Source organism: Cotesia glomerata, linkage group LG3, assembly GCF_020080835.1.
Source record: "Cotesia glomerata isolate CgM1 linkage group LG3, MPM_Cglom_v2.3, whole genome shotgun sequence".
Classification (NCBI taxonomy): domain Eukaryota; kingdom Metazoa; phylum Arthropoda; class Insecta; order Hymenoptera; family Braconidae; genus Cotesia; species Cotesia glomerata.
In genome coordinates, this window is record NC_058160.1 from 18436702 (window position 1) to 18455838 (window position 19137).

The 19137-nt window shown below is 36.2% G+C and overlaps 1 protein-coding gene across 1 annotated transcript in view; it reads right to left on the bottom strand.

Moving 5' to 3' along the window:
• The window catches only part of LOC123261143, a 193078-nt gene that overhangs the window by 131071 nt on the left and 42870 nt on the right, over positions 1–19137 (bottom strand). Inside the window, exon 4 of the mRNA XM_044722658.1 lies at positions 6331–6505. Coding sequence (XP_044578593.1) covers positions 6331–6505 — 175 coding nt within the window. The remainder of the gene's footprint in view (positions 1–6330; positions 6506–19137) is intronic.

Here is a 19137-nt window from a genome sequence, read left to right on the forward strand (position 1 = left end):
ATAGCGGTGGTAACTAGCCGATCAAGACTGATGCCGAATGTTGGAGGCCCGAAGCAGAGCAGGAGACTATTGCTGTCGTCAGTAGTCACATCAGTGCTCACATATGGAATATCCGTTTGGGCAGACGCGCTGGAGACCCAAGAATCATGGAGGAAAGCCGGACTGGTCTACCGATTAAGTGCACTGAGAGTTGCAAGCGCCTTCCGCACAATATCCGAAGAGGCAGTGTGCGTCATTTCTGGAACTCTGCCTCTTAGAGTCCGAACTGAGAAAAGACGGAACCTATACCACCGAAAGAGGTCATCTATACTGAGCGCTGAAGAACTGAGAACTGTAGAGCGACAACATAGTATAGCAAGATGGCAACAACTATGGGATGCTGCGGAGAAGGGAAGATGGACTCATCGACTTATACCAAGTATTGACGTTTGGCTTAACCGGAATCATGGCGAGGCCAACTACTATCTGACCTAGATGTTGTCAGGACACGGCTGTTTCCGGAAGTACCTTCATCGCTTTAAGCACGATAATTCCCCAGAGTGTCCGTCTTGCCCAAGAGTTGCTGAAAATGCGGAGCACGTTTTCTTTGAGTACCCTCGTTTTAACCCACAGCGTGATGAGTTAGAGAAGATCCTGAAGAAGAAAATCACAACAGAGTCAATAGTAGAAGAAATGCTGTCATCCGAAGCTGCCTGGAACGCCACAAGCACGTTTACCAAAAAAGTGCTTACAGAGCTGCGTTCCATTGAAAGAAAAAGGGCAAATGACAGAAACTAGAAGGAAGGAAAAATAACACCTTAGCCACCAGAAGGAATAGCAGTAGCTAGATCCTCCCCTCATGAAGTAATGCCTGACGGCGGTTTCCATGAGGGATTAGAGGAAAGAAGAAAAGGGGTTTAGGGTTGAGTGGGTAGGGGCGTTAGCGTCGAGTTTTAGTATCGCGAAAACATTCGCGAAAACATTCAGGGAAGCTTCCTAGGACTTTAAAACGTCGACATCTGATGAGAACTCGATTTTCGAAAAACGGGGTGAAAACAATTACTTCCCGATTTTCGAAAATCTTCGATTTTTTTAGCGGGAAGTTAAAAATTCAATAATTTTTGGAAAATTTTTTTTTTCTTCAATAAAAATTTTTTTCTCAATTGGCTGTCGTTGAAAAAGTGAGTCTCTACAATTTTTTAATTTTTAGCAAATTAAAAAGAGAAAAATGAAAAAAAATTTTTTTCTTTATTTCTAATAAAAATCATGACCTTGTCAGAGCGAAATTCTTGCTCCTTCAATTTTTTCAAAAATTCAATCAAGTGGGAAAAAACGGTTGGCTGGATTCAATTGAAACTTTAAAGGGTTTTTGTAGGTATATTGAGCAGTAAAAAGCACACTTAACATTAGTGGTTTCCGCGATATTTTTGATTAGGTGCTTGATTTTCCAAAAAACCGCAAAAAGCCCTTTTTTGGTTGCTTCTTCAAATTCATGTAAAGATTGATATAATTTTTTTTTTTCAAAAATTAATAGCCAATCCTTGTAGAGAATTTATTCAAGTTTGCAAAACCAACCATGAATTTTCTGTGCGATCATTGGTTGCTGAGATATTGGTAATCAAAGACAAAATTATCTTTTTCCATTTAAACACCGATATCTCAGCGCGAAATGCTCGTATCGAGATTTAAAAAAAACCAAATTAAATATTTCGAAAATTTTTTTTTTCGGTAGTTTTCTCAAGATTTGTCGAAAAAAAATTAAAAAAAAAAAATTTCTAACTCAGATCCAAAAACTACACACTTAGGGCTACAATCTTGCTTTTTTTTTATTTGCTCTACGACCATTTTTCTATAAGTTACAACTTGTTAAAAATCCCTCAAAAATTTGGATTTTTTTCTTGCTACCTTAATTTTTGTGACAAGTGTATGTCGACAAAAGAACACTGATGGAAGGAAGAAAACCAAAATGCTCGTCTTAAAACGTCAAAAATAGTTCCCAAAACCTTTCGTCATTGACGTGGGCGGGACAATACTGACTTCTACAAGGGCACTGCGTTATTTAAGAGTAGTGATCGACGAAAAGCTGTCTAACCGAGAACACCTCGAAAACGTTTGCGCAAAAGCTAACAAGACAGTATCAATCCTGTCGAGAATCATGACAAACACGGGGGACCACGAACCAGAAAAATGAGGGTGCTTCTAGAAGTAGTCCACTCTATATTACTCTACGGAGCGGAGATATGGGCTGATATTCTTAAACAGAAAACCTACCGGCGAAAGATAGCGGCAGTGCAACGACGAGGAGCGCTCAGTCACCTGTGCCTACCGAACGGTCTCAGAAGCGGCCGTATTGGTCATAGCAGGAGCCGCGCCAATCGACTTACTAGCATTCAAGAGGCTGAAAATCTATGACGCCAAAATAAATGGTGACAACTCTAAAGAGGCAAGAGCAAAGGTAAAGACGGAAACGCTACATGAGTGGCAGGACCGATGGACAACCGAGAAAACAGGCAGATGGACGGCACGCCTGATTCCGAACATAAACGTCTGGCTTTCTCGGAAGCACGGAGAAACGGACTTCTTCCTGACCCAGGTATTGACGGGACATGGGCAGTTCAATGCCTATCTTTTCAAGATGGGTCTGCACAGCACACCAACGTGCAAATACTGCCCAGAAAGAATTGACAACAGCGAGCACACGTTCTTCGAGTGTGATCGGTGGAAGGACTACAGAAGCAGCACCGAAGAAATGATGGACACCACAATCTCCCCCGAGAGCTTGATAGCCTGCATGCTTAGAAAAGAAGATAATTGGTCAGCTGTTGCATCCTACGCGCAGCACCTTCTAAAAGCAAAAACCGCAGAAAGGGACCAGTAACCAGGAGTAGGCGTCGTGAGACGCAACAAGGACTGGATTGAAGTAATGCTCACGCGGTTCCGATTTAGTCATCTCCGAACCACCCACGGGAGAAGAGAGAGGAGTTTTTTTAGTGGGTGAAAATCCCACACCACCGACTATCATCTTTTAAAAACACACACACACACACACACACACACACACACACACACACACACACACACACACACACACACACACACACACACACACACACACACACACACACACACACACACACACACACACACATACATACATACATACTGTGACATAGGAAAAATTCCCCATGTCAAAAGACTAGTTTGGCTATTTGTTTATTTTAATTTTCTTTATCATTATTAATTATTTTGCCTCAGCTAAAGGAATGCGGAGATTCGACGCGACTGTGTCGCCCCAAGCGGCCTCCTGATCAGAGTGTGAAGCTCGAGGTAAGGCTTATAACAGAAAACGCGCCGAATTTGAAAAGTATGCATGAATGAGTGTGAATATTGTAGAGAGTATGTTAGAGTGAGAGCGAAAATCAGTTGAGCGATCAGACGAACCCGCGAATTCACACGGGGCCAGCAACAACCAGCGTGACATCTGGAGGAGGACCACGGCAAGAGCGAAGCAAAATTTGAAACCGACGAATGACGACGGCGTTTGAGCAACTTAAGTCGAGCGACGCACCATCTGGATGCCGTAAGCCGAACCGAGTAACATATCGACCAATCATCGATCGCAACGGAGTACTGGACGCATCCCGTAATACAACGGCCGGCTAGAAGAAGCCGTGAGCTGATTGGATGCGAGGTTTTTGAACTAACGGAAAATTGGAGAACACATGTTGCCGAGAAGGCAGCCATAATAAATTGATTCTGATCTGGACGCCGTGCTTGTTAGTCGCACAAATTCCGCTACAAGCATTAAAATATTTTACAACGCAATTAATTTTACGATTGTACCTTGTCGAAGCTATTGTTCACGACCACTGTGTGGATTATTGCCAAGTGACGATTAATTATTATTATTACGTGCACGTGGGAGACGCCATTGCCGAGACATCGACGCCATTCCGCCTGCTATCCCGCCAACTTCGTTGAGAGTCAGCTACCTGGACGAGTACTGACCCGAGGGGTTCACTGCTGCCGCAGGGTGAGTCTGATCGCTAATTTAGCTCCAGGGTGTCCTCACCGCGATATCGCGATCGATTTTAGTAAATTTCACCAGTTTGATTTTTGGTGTAAATTTTTTTTATGTAAAATTTTATTAGTTTTTTTTACGAAAGTAATTATTGAATTCCTTTCGGATTATCGAGACGTGTGTGACGACACTCAGAGGCACGGTACCATCGGGGTGTATTTGTGTGTGTGTTCGTAAATTAAAACGTAGATTCAAAGTCGAGCGTTCGCTTCTTATTATTTATTTTTTTTTGTTCGAGACACTGGCATTGAACCAACTGTGTGACATTATTATTACTATTGTTAATGGTCTTATTGGTTGAAACAGTAATATATACCGACAATTGAACGTAATTTTTTTTTGTTGTTGTTATTAAACGTAACGCCCGAGAAATTTGGAGCTGTGTAAGACAGCTAGCCCGACCGACACGCCATCTCCGAGCGCGAGCCCAAACTTATCTCAAGCTTCAACTACCCAGTCAGCTTAGTCGATTTACCGACCGTAATTAGTTATCCGCCGCGAGTCCGCCAAATTGTTGAATTTTTGAATTATTTGAATTATTAGTTTGCGAATCTTCGTCGAATTAAAGCTACATTGTGTTTAATTTGTTTTGGCAAATTAATTAGGAAATTTGCGAGCCACTGACGGACCGAATTTAATTTTTTTATTTATTTGTTTAATTATTAATTAATTTTGGAAAAATTAATTGTTTATTCCATTGTATTATTAATTATAAATTAATTTGGGAGTTTGCGAGCCATTGACGGACCGACTTTAAGCTTTTATTGAAGTATTAATTAGTTTAAGACAAATTAATTGTTTATTTCATCGTATAAGTAATTATTAGTTAAATTGAGATAAATTAATTCGGGATTTTTACGAGCCGTTGACGGACCGAATATAATTTTTGGTTATGATTGAGTAATTTGAAGATCGATTAATTGCTTACGTCATCGTAGTATTAATTATAAGTCATTTAAATTATTATCTGCGAGCCACCGACGTATCAATATTATTGTTGTTTCTTTTAGTTATTATTGTTCGTTCATTTGGCGAATAATTAACTGTTATAATAGTAATTTTTGAAAAATTATTAATAATTCTTGGCGACTGTTAAAAATTAATTGTTGACTGGACATTCGGCGATTACTGTTTTTTTGTTTTTCTTTTCCCGAGCTTACTTAGATTTAAGCATTTTACGTTTCGCCGTTCATTCGAATTTTAAATCTCTTCGTCATCGACCCGCCGCCCGACGACAAACGACAACGACTTCGAATCGTGGAACGGTAAGTTCCTGGCGCCCAACTACCTTCGAAACCCAGGTAAGCCATTTTAGGTGGTGCTCTCCGGCCCTGTCGACGCCAGTGCCGGTGAAAAGACCATTATAATACATGCATACATACATACATACATCATCGTAAAAATAGTCAGGAAAGCTTCTCAGGGCTTCAAAACGTCGAGATCTGTTGAAACCTCGATTGTTGCAAAACGGGGTAAAAACAATAACTTCCCGATTTTTGAAAATTTTCAATTTTCTTAGCGGGAAGTTAAAAAAAAACTCAAGGAAATTATAGAGTACACTCTACAGAAGATTTTTAGACCTATTATTTATCGATCCACCCCATGGACACGAAAAAACAGCCCCATAATTGACGATGAAATATAAAGAAAAAAAATTACTTAACACCTAAATTAGCCTGCATTTACTAAAAATAGCATTCATACGATTATTTTTCCATGATCATCGAGCTGAGAATCGTCACTTCCCGCTAAGAAGAATTGAAAATTTTTAAAAATTTGGGAAGTAATTGGTTTTACCTCGTTTTGCGAAAATCAAGTTTTCATCAGGTCTTGACGTTATGAGATCCTAGGAAGCTGTCCTTAGTATTCCTGCGATGGTGTCTGTACAGCTGTGTGTATGTATATGTGTGTGTGTTTTTCGTTGGTTTTTAAATTTTGTTTTAAACATTTCTTTAGAAATGAACTTCCCCGTAAAATCAGCGGCTCTTGTATTATAGCGGTTTAAACGAATTAATTGTTATTAACAATTAAATTTACCATCGGCGAGCAAAATAATTTAGTTATTCGTAATCCTCGGCAAAAAATACGTAAATTTCAGTTATCATAACCCGGGGACCTGAAAGTGCATACGGGCTTTCCTCTTCAGCCGAGGGGCTAATACTCGAGGGGGAGAAAGATTTTACTGTCTGCCAGGTCGAAGGTACTGATTCTATGTCCTAAACACAGTTAATACTATTATCATAAAAATATTTTCAAATACTATACGAGACCTTTTTTTGTTTGACGTTGAGCTGCAAAACTTGTCGCAGAAACTGGTAATCTTCCATTATCTTTTGTAATATTGTCTTTATTAACACTTAACTTTCTTGCCCACGGAGCAATATTATGTCGATGTTTTTCCCTCAAATCTTGAATTTCGTGTAAGGTTCCCATATTCACGATTGCCTTATGAAAAAGAATATTATTAATTATTACTAAATCTTTATATTTGAATGACTATATTAATGTGTCAGACGCTATGAAAAAAAAAAATTTTCTGGTATTGTTAATATATTATTTTATATACAATAGAAAAATATCATAATCAAAGAAATATTTGAGTACAGTAGATTTCTCATAAATTCAAAGTTGTGAGAGATTAAGCAAACTATTCTCATCTTCCTTTAATCGTGTACAGATAAATAAGCAAAAAAAAAACAAAAATAGTTTCCCCTTTCCCTTTTCCTTACAATATGTTATTCCCCTTACAACGATGTTATTATTTAAAAATGTTTTTATGTATTTAAAATTTGATTTTTAGAATTAATTCCTTAGTTATCTATTTCATTAAAACCTGAATTACTACTTTTAGTTAAGGGGATAGCTTAAAACGTAAAAAAATTTTTAATTGAGACCGCGAGGATATGAAGGTCATAATGAGCATCGAAAAATTTTTAGCACCTCTTAATTATTGAAGGCATGATATGTCTCCTGAAATTGTAGGTACAAAATTGTCCCTCAACGATTTTAATACGATCTAAAAGGCTATGGGGGCAAATGGATCCATTAAAAGAAGTTGTTTGTTCGTTTAGTTTTTTAACTTCTCGCTGAAAAAATTAAAAATTTTCAAAAATCGGGAAGTTATTGGTTTCACCCCGTTTTTCGAAAATCGAGTTCTCATCAGATGTCAACGTTTTGAGGTCCTAGGAAGCTTCCCTGAATGTTTTCGCGATGATGTCCGTATGTCTGTATGTATGTATGTGTGTGTGTGTGTGTGTGTGTGTGTGTGTGTGTGTGTGTGTATGTGCGTGTGTGTGTGTGTGTGTGTGTGTGTGTGTGTGTGTGTGTGTGTGTGTGTGTGTGTGTGTCTGTGTGTGTATGTGACTCTCTTATAACTTTTGAACGGCTCAACTGATTCCATCGCGGCTGGCGTTATTCGAAAGGGCTTGATAGGACTTAGATTTTGAATACAATTTAGACTGATTCGAACCGGTAGATTTTGATAAGTCTCAAAAAAACTACAAAAAAAAATTTTTTCAAATGTGGTTTTTTTAGAATAACTTTCAAACGGCTCTACCGATCGATTTGAAAAACTGATCAGCTCTTAACATCAGAAAACCACGTCGATTGTCGCCAGCCCGGTCAAAATCGGTTGATGCGTTCGTAAGTTATCGTTATCGAAAGAAAACCGAAAAAAGTGTTTTTTCGGAATTACCTTAAAATTCCTAGTTTGATTAATTTAAATTTAAATATTCTTCATGAGGCTTAAAAAACTGCGTCGAATGCCGTTAACTGCATGAAAATCGATTAAATCATTCAAAAGTTATTGCGGTTTGAAAATACAAAAAATAATATTTTATTAAAATACATTATTTAAGTATTTAAGTATAAAGTATTTTATTAAACATCTATCAGATTTTTGAGCTCGGAGAGCTCAAAATGACACGAAATTTATATTTTCGAGCTCGAAGAGCATGAAACGTAAAAAGTACAATTTTGAGCGCTTAAGTATGGAATCAGCGGGAAGTTGCAGGGGTGGCCCTTAGGGTCAATCGTTTGCCTAATTTTTTTTTTGTAAAATCCCTTGAATTCTATTAATCTGAGTGTTCAAACTTTTTTTTTCTTATTCACTCCATACGTAACTCACAAATAGCACAAATACATAAATATAAAGGTTAAAAATATCAAATAAATGATTTTTGAGTCGCCGTGTAAATAAAAATCGTCTTAAAAATGTCGTTTGTTTAAGATCTTAAACGTTACAAAAATCAAGACTGTTTTGAGACTCACTTAAGAACATGTAGGACAGAGAATATTCAAAGTTTGGACAAAATACTGAGACGCTTTTTGACCTAGTAATTTTTGAACAAAAAATCATTAAACTTGGCAGGAGTATGTTAATAATAGTCCTTCGTAAATTGATTCTTCTCTTTTTAAATTTAATCATTGAAAAAAAATAACAAAATGATAAATAAATAGGTAGAGCTCGCGCGTAAAACTGCCTTATCTCCGGGCCCATCATATATTCAAGTAAATAAACTTTACTATAAAGAAATTACTCATAAACTTACAACCAATATAATCTTTGAGATTGATTTAATTTTTTGGTTAATCTTTACTTTAGTTTAGATTACTTATGAGACAGAATTATTAAAATGCAACTAGGTTTGAATAGAAAACTAATTATCAACAAAAAATTTCATTTACTACAGTAAATAAACTATAGTTCAATTTTTTTGAACAGTGTTGAGAGTATTGACAGTCAGCCTGATAATCTTCAGTGAATTTTATGTGTTTCAAATAAACAATCCGATATATTCAATTGGCATTTGTTATCACTAGTCCAAACTGAATTACCGACAACAGACTTTATTACATGCTCTTAAGACACCGAAACCAAATTCCGAGAGCAGATTTTTCAAATTTGGTTCTCAAATTTATTATTAATATTAATTTGTACACATTTTTTATATGATTTTGCAAGTTTTTAACCACAAAATTTTTGAGTAAGCTCTTTTCAAATTAAATTTGAAATTGTGGAAGAATTATTATGTGGAAGTATTATTCGACAATTTTATGACTTTTTTGAAACGCCCCGTTTTAATGTTCCGGGGCTCTGTCGCTGTGAGCTCATCTTAAAATAGTCTAAAAATTTTTTAAAAATTGTTTTGACTATTTTGAAATTATTTTAAGACTATTTAAAAACGCTTTATAATAACTTTTTCGGATCTCTTTCGCTGTGAGCTCATCTTAAAATAGTCTTAAAAAATTTTTTTAATATTTTTTTAAGGCTATTTTAAGATTTTCTCAAGACTATTTTAAGATTTTCTTAAGACTTTTTTAAAACGCTTCACAATAATGTTCCAGAGCTCTGTCGCTGTGAGCTCATCTTCAATTAGTCTTTGAAAATTTTATTAAGATTTTTTAAAAACCATATATGACATTGCAAGTGAAATAAATTCAATCAACAAAATATTTATTAACTCTTAACAAATATTTTTTAACTATTAATAAATACTTATTAACTATTAATGAATGTACTTTCCTCCCAAATAAATATCTATTGAATGTTAAAAAATATTTATTAAAATTTAATAAATCAAATAATTGTCTTCAAACAAATTAAATTTCTAATAGTTAATAAATCGTTATATCAGTTTACATATCATTATATATAATTATTGTTGGATATGCAATACAACTTATAAATTGTATTACTATAGTATTCGAAGTATAATACTTGACTATATCTAATATTATATATGTTCTGTAAATTTTGCAACAAGTCAGTCTTCTAAAATGCACTGGGTTAAACGCATCGGAGTCTATTCATTAATTTATTACACTGTATCTTCCATAATTATGACAGGTTATGGGCCCAGGGTACTGTGAAACAGTGTAAGTAAAGTGTTTTTCAGTTAAAAGAGTAAAGAGTAAATCAAGATGAATTCAGGAGAAGCTTCGAGTGCGTTTTTCGAGATTCCCAAACTTAATTCTAGAAATTATCAAATATAGAAATTCCGAATGGAGGCTCTTTTAGATGAAAAGGGTTTGTGGGATGCAATCGATGGAGGTGAACTGCCTAAGGAAGAAAAAGCACGTCAAGAATGGAAAAAAGTGGATCTAAAAGCCAGGGCAATAATCCGTCTAACGGTCGATGATAGTCAAATAAATATCATTAGAAGTGTAACAACTGCCAAAGCTACTTGGGACGCATTGCAGAGTTATTACGAAAAGGTTTCGTTGAACAATAAATCAGCATTGTTAAGGCAGTTAATTAATACAAAATTGAGTGAAAATGGCAACATGGAACTTCACATCAATACCATCATAGAATTAGCAGAACGGCTTAAAAATATGGGAAGGAAATTAGCCGACGATTTGATAGTTGCTATTGTGTTATCAAGTTTGCCTAAGTCGTATGATCCATTGATAACGGCTTTAGATTCCAGACCAGATGAAGAATTAACTTTGGAGTTAGTGACGAGTAAATTAATAAATCAATATACGAGACAGTTGAGTGATGAGGTTATCGATACGGGCGAAGTTTCAGTATTAAAGGTTGATAAAAATAAATATGAACGTAAACAAGGAGACAAAGAGATTATAAGGTGTTTCTTTTGCAATAGAGTAGGCCACTTTAAAGCTAACTGCAGAGAATTTAAGAAATGGCTCATCAACAAAGAAAAACGAAACAACATAAAGGTTCTGGAAAGGCAAAGCAAGCCAATGAGAAAACAATAAACGATGACGATACTAGTAGCGACGAATATCTTCAAGAAGCGGCTTATTGTGTAACAAAAGTTAAATTTAACGGTCGTTCAGCTTGGTGTTTGGATTCAGGTGCAACGCGTCACATGACAAATGTTGTTAATTTTTTTTTTTGTACCAAGTTTGGATTCGGGCTTACTATCTATTCGAGCTCTAGACCAAGATGGATATAATATAATAGTTAAAGACAATAAAATGACTGTGTTCAGAGAAAAAGAAGAGATCGCTACTTCAGATATAGAGGGTGAGCTATATATTCTAAGAACATCAGAGGCATGCGCATTAAAGGTATCCTCAACTCACAAGGAAAACTGCATACACCGGTGGCACGAGAGGCTAGGTCATAGAAATGAACAGGCAATAAAGAAGCTCATTGATGAAAATATGGCCACCGGTATACAAATTGAGCCTTGTGAGATAAAGGAATATTACGAGAGCTGCATTCGTGGGAAGTTGGCGAGAAAACCTTTTCCGAAAAATTCTACCGAGAAGGCAACGAAGATTTTGAAACTAATACACTCGGACTTGTGTGGTCCCATGCCATTTGAGAGTTCAGGAGGGCGGAAATACATATTGACGTTAATAGATGATTATAGTAGCTATACTCATGTTTTTCTATTAAAGAAAAAATCTTAAACTACTCAGGTTATTAAGGATTTTGTTGAGTCTATCCAGACAAAATTTAATAAAAGACCTCAAGCAATTCGATCAGATAGGGGTGGTGAGTATGTAAACAATGAATTAAAGAATTTTATCGTCTCCAAAGGGATGAAAACTCAGTACTCAAAACTCAGCGCCTTATACGCCACAACAGAATGGGTTATCTGAGAGAAAAAACCGGACTTTGATCGAGGCAGTAAGGACAATGTTGACAGATAGTTGCCTCACCAATCAGTACTGGGGCGAAGCTGTGGTCACGGCCAATCATATTCAAAATAAATTACCAACAAAGAAGAAAGATGTAACGCCTTATCAGTTATGACACAATAAAAAACCAGACTTGAGTTATCTCAGAATATTTGGATGTCGGGCGTTTGTGCATACTTCCAAGGAAAAAAGAAAAAAGTTGGATTTAAAAGCTCGTGAATGCGTCATGGTAGGTTATGAAAACGGGTCCAAGGCGTATCCTCTATTAGACAGGTCAATAGGGAAAATAATAATAAGCCGAGACGTAAAGTTCATTGAGGATGAGAAAAGTGGGGAAAAATTGAAAACAACATTCAACATTAATGATGAAAACATTGACACAAAAGTTACTCAAGAACAAATAAAAAATAGACACAGTAACAAATCAAAAAAAGGAGAAATACCAGCTGAAGAAATAGTTAGCTTTCCAATCTGGGATGAATTGTATCAAAATCCGTCAGAAGTGATGACTACAGAGGACCAGCTAGACAAGGACTATGAAGACAACGTGGACACCCGGAGTCCAACCATCGATGATGCTTCGTTTAAATAAAATTTCGAACCTGATTTAGAAGAAGAATTTGAACCAGATGATGAAGTATCTGAGGAACCACAAACTTTTGAAGAAGCGATGAACGGTTCAGATGCAGAGAACTGGTTTATGGCGATGAAAGAAGAACTTGAGTCATTGGAAGCCAATGAAACATGGAATTTGGAACCAGTCCCACGTAATAAAAAGGCTATTGGCGGCAAGTGGGTGTATAAAATAAAAAGAGATAAAAATGGCATGCCCCAAAGATACAGAGCCCAACTGGTAGCACAAGGGTTTTCTCAACAGTACGGCATAGATTATGACGAAGTTTTCGCACCAGTAGTGAAAAATACTACATTCCGTGCATTATTATCCATTACTGGAGAGAAAAACTTAATTTTGAAGCATTGGGATGCGAAAACTGTTTTTCTAAATGGGGACTTAAAGGAAGTTATTTACTTAAAGCAGCCACCTGGTTTTGAGAATGAAGAAAGATTAGATTGGGCATATTTATTAAATAAATCAATTTATGGATTAAAACAATCAGCGAAAGCATGGTACGAAAAATTAAAAAGCGTTTTAATATCTCTTGGACTTAAGGCGAGTGAGACGGATCCATGTTAATTTAAGTCCATAGGTGGCAGTGATACAATTTTTATTATAATACACATCGATGATATGGTGATCGCGAGCAAATCAAATAAAACAGTTGAAACATTAAAGACCGCCATTGATGAAAAATTCAAAATAGTTGATCTAGGTAAATTAAGCCTGTACCTTGGAATAACAGTGAGAAGAGACGAGGAAGGCCACGTTTACATAAGTCAGGGCAGCTACATAAAAAGAATTATAGACCGATCGAGACTCACAGATGCAAAAATTTCTAAGTATTCACTGGATGATGGCTACGAAAAATTACGAGCTGATTCAAAACCGATCCAAATCAACTGTTATCAGAAATTGATTGGAGCATTGCTATATATTGCTGTGAATACGAGGCCAGACATTTCGGCTGCGGTATCTATTTTGAGCCGACACATAAAGCACTCAAAAAAAATTGACTGGTTATAGTTGAAAGGTGTCAGCAGATACCTCAAGTACACGATTAACTATGAATTGAAACTGAGTAATGGTCAAACAGAGGAAAAGGAGCTCATTGGATACGCACCCCTACGGAAAAATTATATATCCTAGAATATATGCTGGGAATATATCCTAGAATATACTCTAGAACATATGCTGGGATATATGATAGTTCGCCAAAAAATATATGCTAGGATTTATGTGCTAGTATATATCCCAGTATATATCCCGGATATATCAATGGATATATACTTGAGCTCGTATGTGTCCGGTTGTACGTAAAATCTATAGTCTGGTCTGTCGTTAGATCTACAGTCTGGTTCATAATCAATGGACGTAACACATGCATATATATCTTAGAATATATCCTAGGATATATTCTAGGATATATCGGAGGATATATTCTAGAATATATCCTAAGATATTTTTTGGCGAATTTTCTTATACTCAGCATATATTCTTGAATATATACTAGGATATATCCCCAGCATGTATTTTAGGATACATAATTTTTCCGTGGGGGCAGATGCCAATTGGGCAGAATATCATAGTGATAGAAAGTCAAATACAGGATATATATTTCAATTATTTAACGGAACAATAAGTTGGGTGTGCAAAAAGCAGAGTACGGTATCACTCTCTACTACAGAAGCTAAGTTGATAGCTTTATACGAAACAGCTCGGGAATGTGTAGCTATTAACAACCTACTAAATTTCCTTGATAAGCATCAAAAGTTACCACTAAAGTTATATGAAGACAATTTGAGCGTTATCAATGCTGTCAAGATGGCGAGTCCAACAAATCAAACAAAGCATGTGGACGTGCGATACTTTTATACGAAATTGCTACAAGATCGGGGTATGGTGCAGGTCGAATATTGTCCAACAGAGTTAAACCATGCTGATCTTCTTACGAAGCCACTACAGACGACGAGAATTAAACAGCTTACAGACAGTATTGGTCTAAAACAGTGGAGTGAACAATAATAAAATCGATAAGTAATTAAAGTACATCAGATTTTGGAATAATAAAGATTAAATTTTGAATAACACATAAGAAATGTTTTGTCATTGTAAAAGAATTTAAATTTATGAGTATTATCATGAATTCAAATCTATAAGTTTTTTGAATAATAATAATAATAATAAATTCGATAAGTAATTATTAGGGTGGTCGTTAAAATTTAAATTTTTTCCGACGCCCAAAAAAATCCTTCCTTTTGACGAAAAACCATGCGAAAAATTTTGCTTTTCGATTTTAAACAAAAAGAACACGTGCCTTCGATCAATTGAAGTTCATTTTTCGATAAAATGATAGTTTTTTAAAATATTTGTCACAGTTTTTAAATTTGGGCAAAAAATCATCAAAACAGGCTTGTAGGAAATTAAATTTTCTACAAAAGGTTTCTTTCGGTTTTAGATAAAATTCATATACATCGAGATAATCTTATTAGTTTACTTATAAACTCTATTAAGTCAGTCATTTTTGCACTAAAAACTTTACATTTCCGAAAATATGAAGAATTCTCTCAAAATATCTTGAATTTTAGATATTTTCTTCATATTTTGACATGGGTAAATGATTTTCAATTTAATGATTTTTAACCCGTCAGCACTCACGTTATAAGCATTTTGCTCACACAACAACATCCGACTTCTAGAGCGGCGCTGTAGTGCAAGTGAGACACTAAAATTCACGTGAGTTCTGACGGGTTAAAATGAAATCTCTATCGGTAAGTTATCTACAACTAATCTTGTTCAAATTTCCATTTGGGAGAGTAGAGCGCCTTCCTGTAAGGTCTAGACTATTAAATTGGTCTAAATCTATAAATTAAGATTAAATAATGCTGTAAAGCGGGAAAGAAGAGGAGTTAAGATAATTATTACGTGAAGCGTTCCATATTCACGTAACAGGATAATTGGAAGGAAGGGATTGAGACAGAAATTGGAAAAGACCTTCTTAACCTAAGTTCATAGAATATGCGAGAAAAAATTCGGATAGCTCGGACTAGGAATCGAACCCAGAACCTTCTGAAGACATGTCAGCTATTCTCCCACGCAAAATCGTGAGGCGTTCCACATTTTTAAAATTAATTTTAAAAATAAGATAATGCTGTGAAGCGGGAAAGAATAGAAGTTACGATAATTATAACGTTAAGCGTTCCTCATTCACGTAACAGGATAGTTGAGAGGAAAGGATTGAGAAAGAATTGGAAAGAACCTTCTTAATAAGAGCTTATAGAATATGCAAGAAAAAATTTGGATAGCTCGGACTGGGATTCGAACCCAGAACCTTCCGAAGACATGTCAGCTACTTTACCATTTGAGTTACCCGGTCTATACCAAATTTCCTTTTTGCTTATTCTATATACATTAAGCCACATCTTCCATCTTACGTTCCACATTTTTAAAATTAAATAATGCTCTGAAGCTGGAAAGAATGGGAGTTACGGTAATTATTACGTAAAGCGTTCCACATTCACGTAACAGGATAATTGGGAAGAAGGTATTGAGATAGGAATTGGGAAGGACCTTCTTACTGTGAGTTTATAGAATATGCAAGAAAAAATTGTTTATGTTTTCAGAAAAATAAAGTTTTTAGTGCTAAAACGACTGACTTAATAGAGTTTATAAGTTACTAATAAGATTATCTCGATGGATATGAACTTCATCTAAAACCGAAAGAAACTCTTATGTAGAAAATTTAATTTCCTACAAGCCTGTTTTAATAATTTTTTGTCCAAATTCAAATACTGTGACAAATATTTAAAAAAACTATGATTTTATCGAAAAAAGAACTTCAATTGACCGGAGGCACGTGTTCTTTTTCTTTAAAATCAAAAAGCAAAATTTTTCCCGTAGCTTGTTATCAAAAGGAAGGATTTTTTTGGGCGTCGGAAAAAATTTAATTTTTAACGACCACCCTAGTAATTATAGTACATTAGCTTTTGGAATTATAAAGATTAGAATTTTGAATAACAAATAAGAAAAATTTTGTCATTGTAAAGAATTAAAATTTATAAGTATTGAATTGAGGGGGTGAGTTGGATATGCAATACAACTTATCAATTGTATTACTATTCGAAGTATAGTACTTAAGACTATATCTAATATTATATATGTTTTGTAAATTTTGCAACAGGTCAGTCTTCTAAAATACACTGAGTTAAACGCATCGCAGTCTATTCATTAATTTATTACTGTATCTTCCATAATTATAACATTTATTAAAAAATGCTGCATCTAATTATATATTATTATATATTAATAAATGTAAATTTATAATTTACATTAGATTAGATATAATTATGTACATAGCTTTACGTTTAATTACACCAGCCCACAAAAAAAAAAAAATTAGAAAAAACGGTTGACACTGAATGCCATCCCTGCAACTTCCCGCTACTTTCGTAATTAAGCGCTCAAAATTGCACTTATTACGTTTTTGAGCTCGAAGAGATCAAAAATATAATTTTCGTGTAGTTTTGAGCTCTCCGAGCTCAAAAGTCTGATAGAAGTTTAATAAAACACTATTTTTTGAATTTTCAAATCGCAATAACTTTTGAATAAATGAATCGATTTTCACGAAGTTGGGGGCATTCGACGCAGTTTTTCAAATTCTATGATAATTTTTCAAACACGAATTGATAAGACCGAAAGTTTCGGTGTAATTCGCAAAAAACATTTTTTTTTTATTTCATTCCTCAACGATAACGCACGAAAGAATCAACCGATTTTGAGCAGATTGGTGGCGATCTACGTGGTTTATTAATGTTAAGAGCTGATTAGTTTTTGGAATTTATCGGTCGAGCCGTTTGAAAGTTGTTAAAAAAAAACCACATTTGGAAAAATTTTTTTTCGCAGTTTTTTTAAGATTTCTCAAAATCTATCAGTCCGAATCGGTCCAACTTGTATTCAAAATTTAAGTTTAGTCGAACCCTTTCGAATGGCACCAACCGCGATCAAATCGGTCAAGCCGTTCAAAAGTTATGAGTGGTTTACACACACACACACACACACACACACACACACACACACACACACACACACACACACACACACACACACATACAGACATTTCATTCGATATCTGGGAGTGATGCTCGATGCCCGACTTAACTTCAAATAACAAGTTGAACACGTGACCGCCAAAGCATCAGCAGTAGTAGCTAACCTAGTACGATTGATGCCCAACGTCGGTAGCCCGAAGCAGACAAGGAGGTCATTGCTATCATCAGTAGTTACATCGGTCCTCACATATGGTATATCCATTTGGGCCGGCGCACTTGAGATCCAAGAATCATGGAGGAAAGCATGTCCAGTTTACCGACTGAGCGCGCTAAGAGTAGCCAGCGCCTTTTGAACAATATCAGAGAAAGCAGTGTGTGTCATTTCCGGAACTTTGCCGCTCAGAGTCCTAGCTGAGGAAAGACGGAACCTTTATCAACGAAAGAGGACAACCACACTAAGTGCCGAGGAACTCAGAGCTAAAGAACGGCAGAACAGCATCGCACGATGGCAATCGCAGTAGGACGCCGCGACAACAGGGAGATGGACACACCGTCTCATACCGAAGATCGACGTTTGGCTAAACCGAAGTCATGCCGAGGTCAATTACTATCTGACGCAGTTGTTGTCAGGACATGGATGTTTTCGGACGTATCTTCACCGCTTCAAGCATGATGATTCACCGGAGTGCCCGTTCTGCCCAGGAATCAATGAAGACGCGGAGCACGTTTTCTTTGAGTGCCCACGATTTTACCCACAGCGAGATGAGCTGGAGATGATCCTAAAGAAGAAAATCCAACCAGAGACAATAGTAGAAGCAATGTTGTCATCAAGAGCCTCCTGGAACGCCATCAGCACATTTGCAACAGAAGTCCTCATAGACTTGCATTCCATCGAAAGAAGAAGAGCAAATGACAACAACTAGAAGAAAGGTAAAATAACACCTTAGCTAACAGAAGAAAGAGCAGTAGCTAGATCCTCCCCTCACGAAGTAATGCCTAACGGCGGTTTCCATGAGGGATGAGGGGAAAGAAGAAAAGGGGTTTAGCGGGTAGGGGCGCTAGCGTCGAGTTTTAGTATGACACTGCGTCGAGTTGCCACATATCCAGGCCAAACAACTATGCCTAGAATCCGTAAAAAGGATTCCCCCCCCCTTAAAACAAAAAAAAAAACACATACAGACACAGAGGGAAGCTTCCTGTGACCTTCAAACGTCGAGATCTGATAAAAACTCGATTTTTGCAGAACGGGGTAAAACCAATAACTTCCCGATTTTTGAAAATCTTCGATTTTCTTAGCGAGAAGTTAAAAATTTTTTCTCTGTGTTATTTTTATGGGAAATCGAAAAGTGCGAGGCGGACAACCTTGATATTAATATTAAGGGCTCATATTTTCAGAGGCCTATTTTGGCATCTAAACAAAACTTTTGAGCGTGGTTCCGAGAAAAAAAAATTTTTTTAACTTTCCGCTAAAAAAATTGAAAATTTTCAAAAATCGGGAAGTTATTGCTTCTACCCCGTTTTGCGAAAATCGAGTTTTCATCAGATCTCGACGTTTTAAGGTCACAGGAAGCTTCCCTGACTATTCCCACGATGGCATACATACACACACACACACACACCTATACATACAGTACAGTCCGTGCGGCTGTATGTATGTATAGGTGTGTGTGTGTGTGTGTGTGTGTGTGTGTGTGTGTTTTTTTTTTTTTTTTTTTTTTTCTTCCCTTTTAGGGGGGGGAATCCTTTTTACGGATTCTAGGCATAGTTGTTTGGCCTGGATATGTGGCGACTCGACG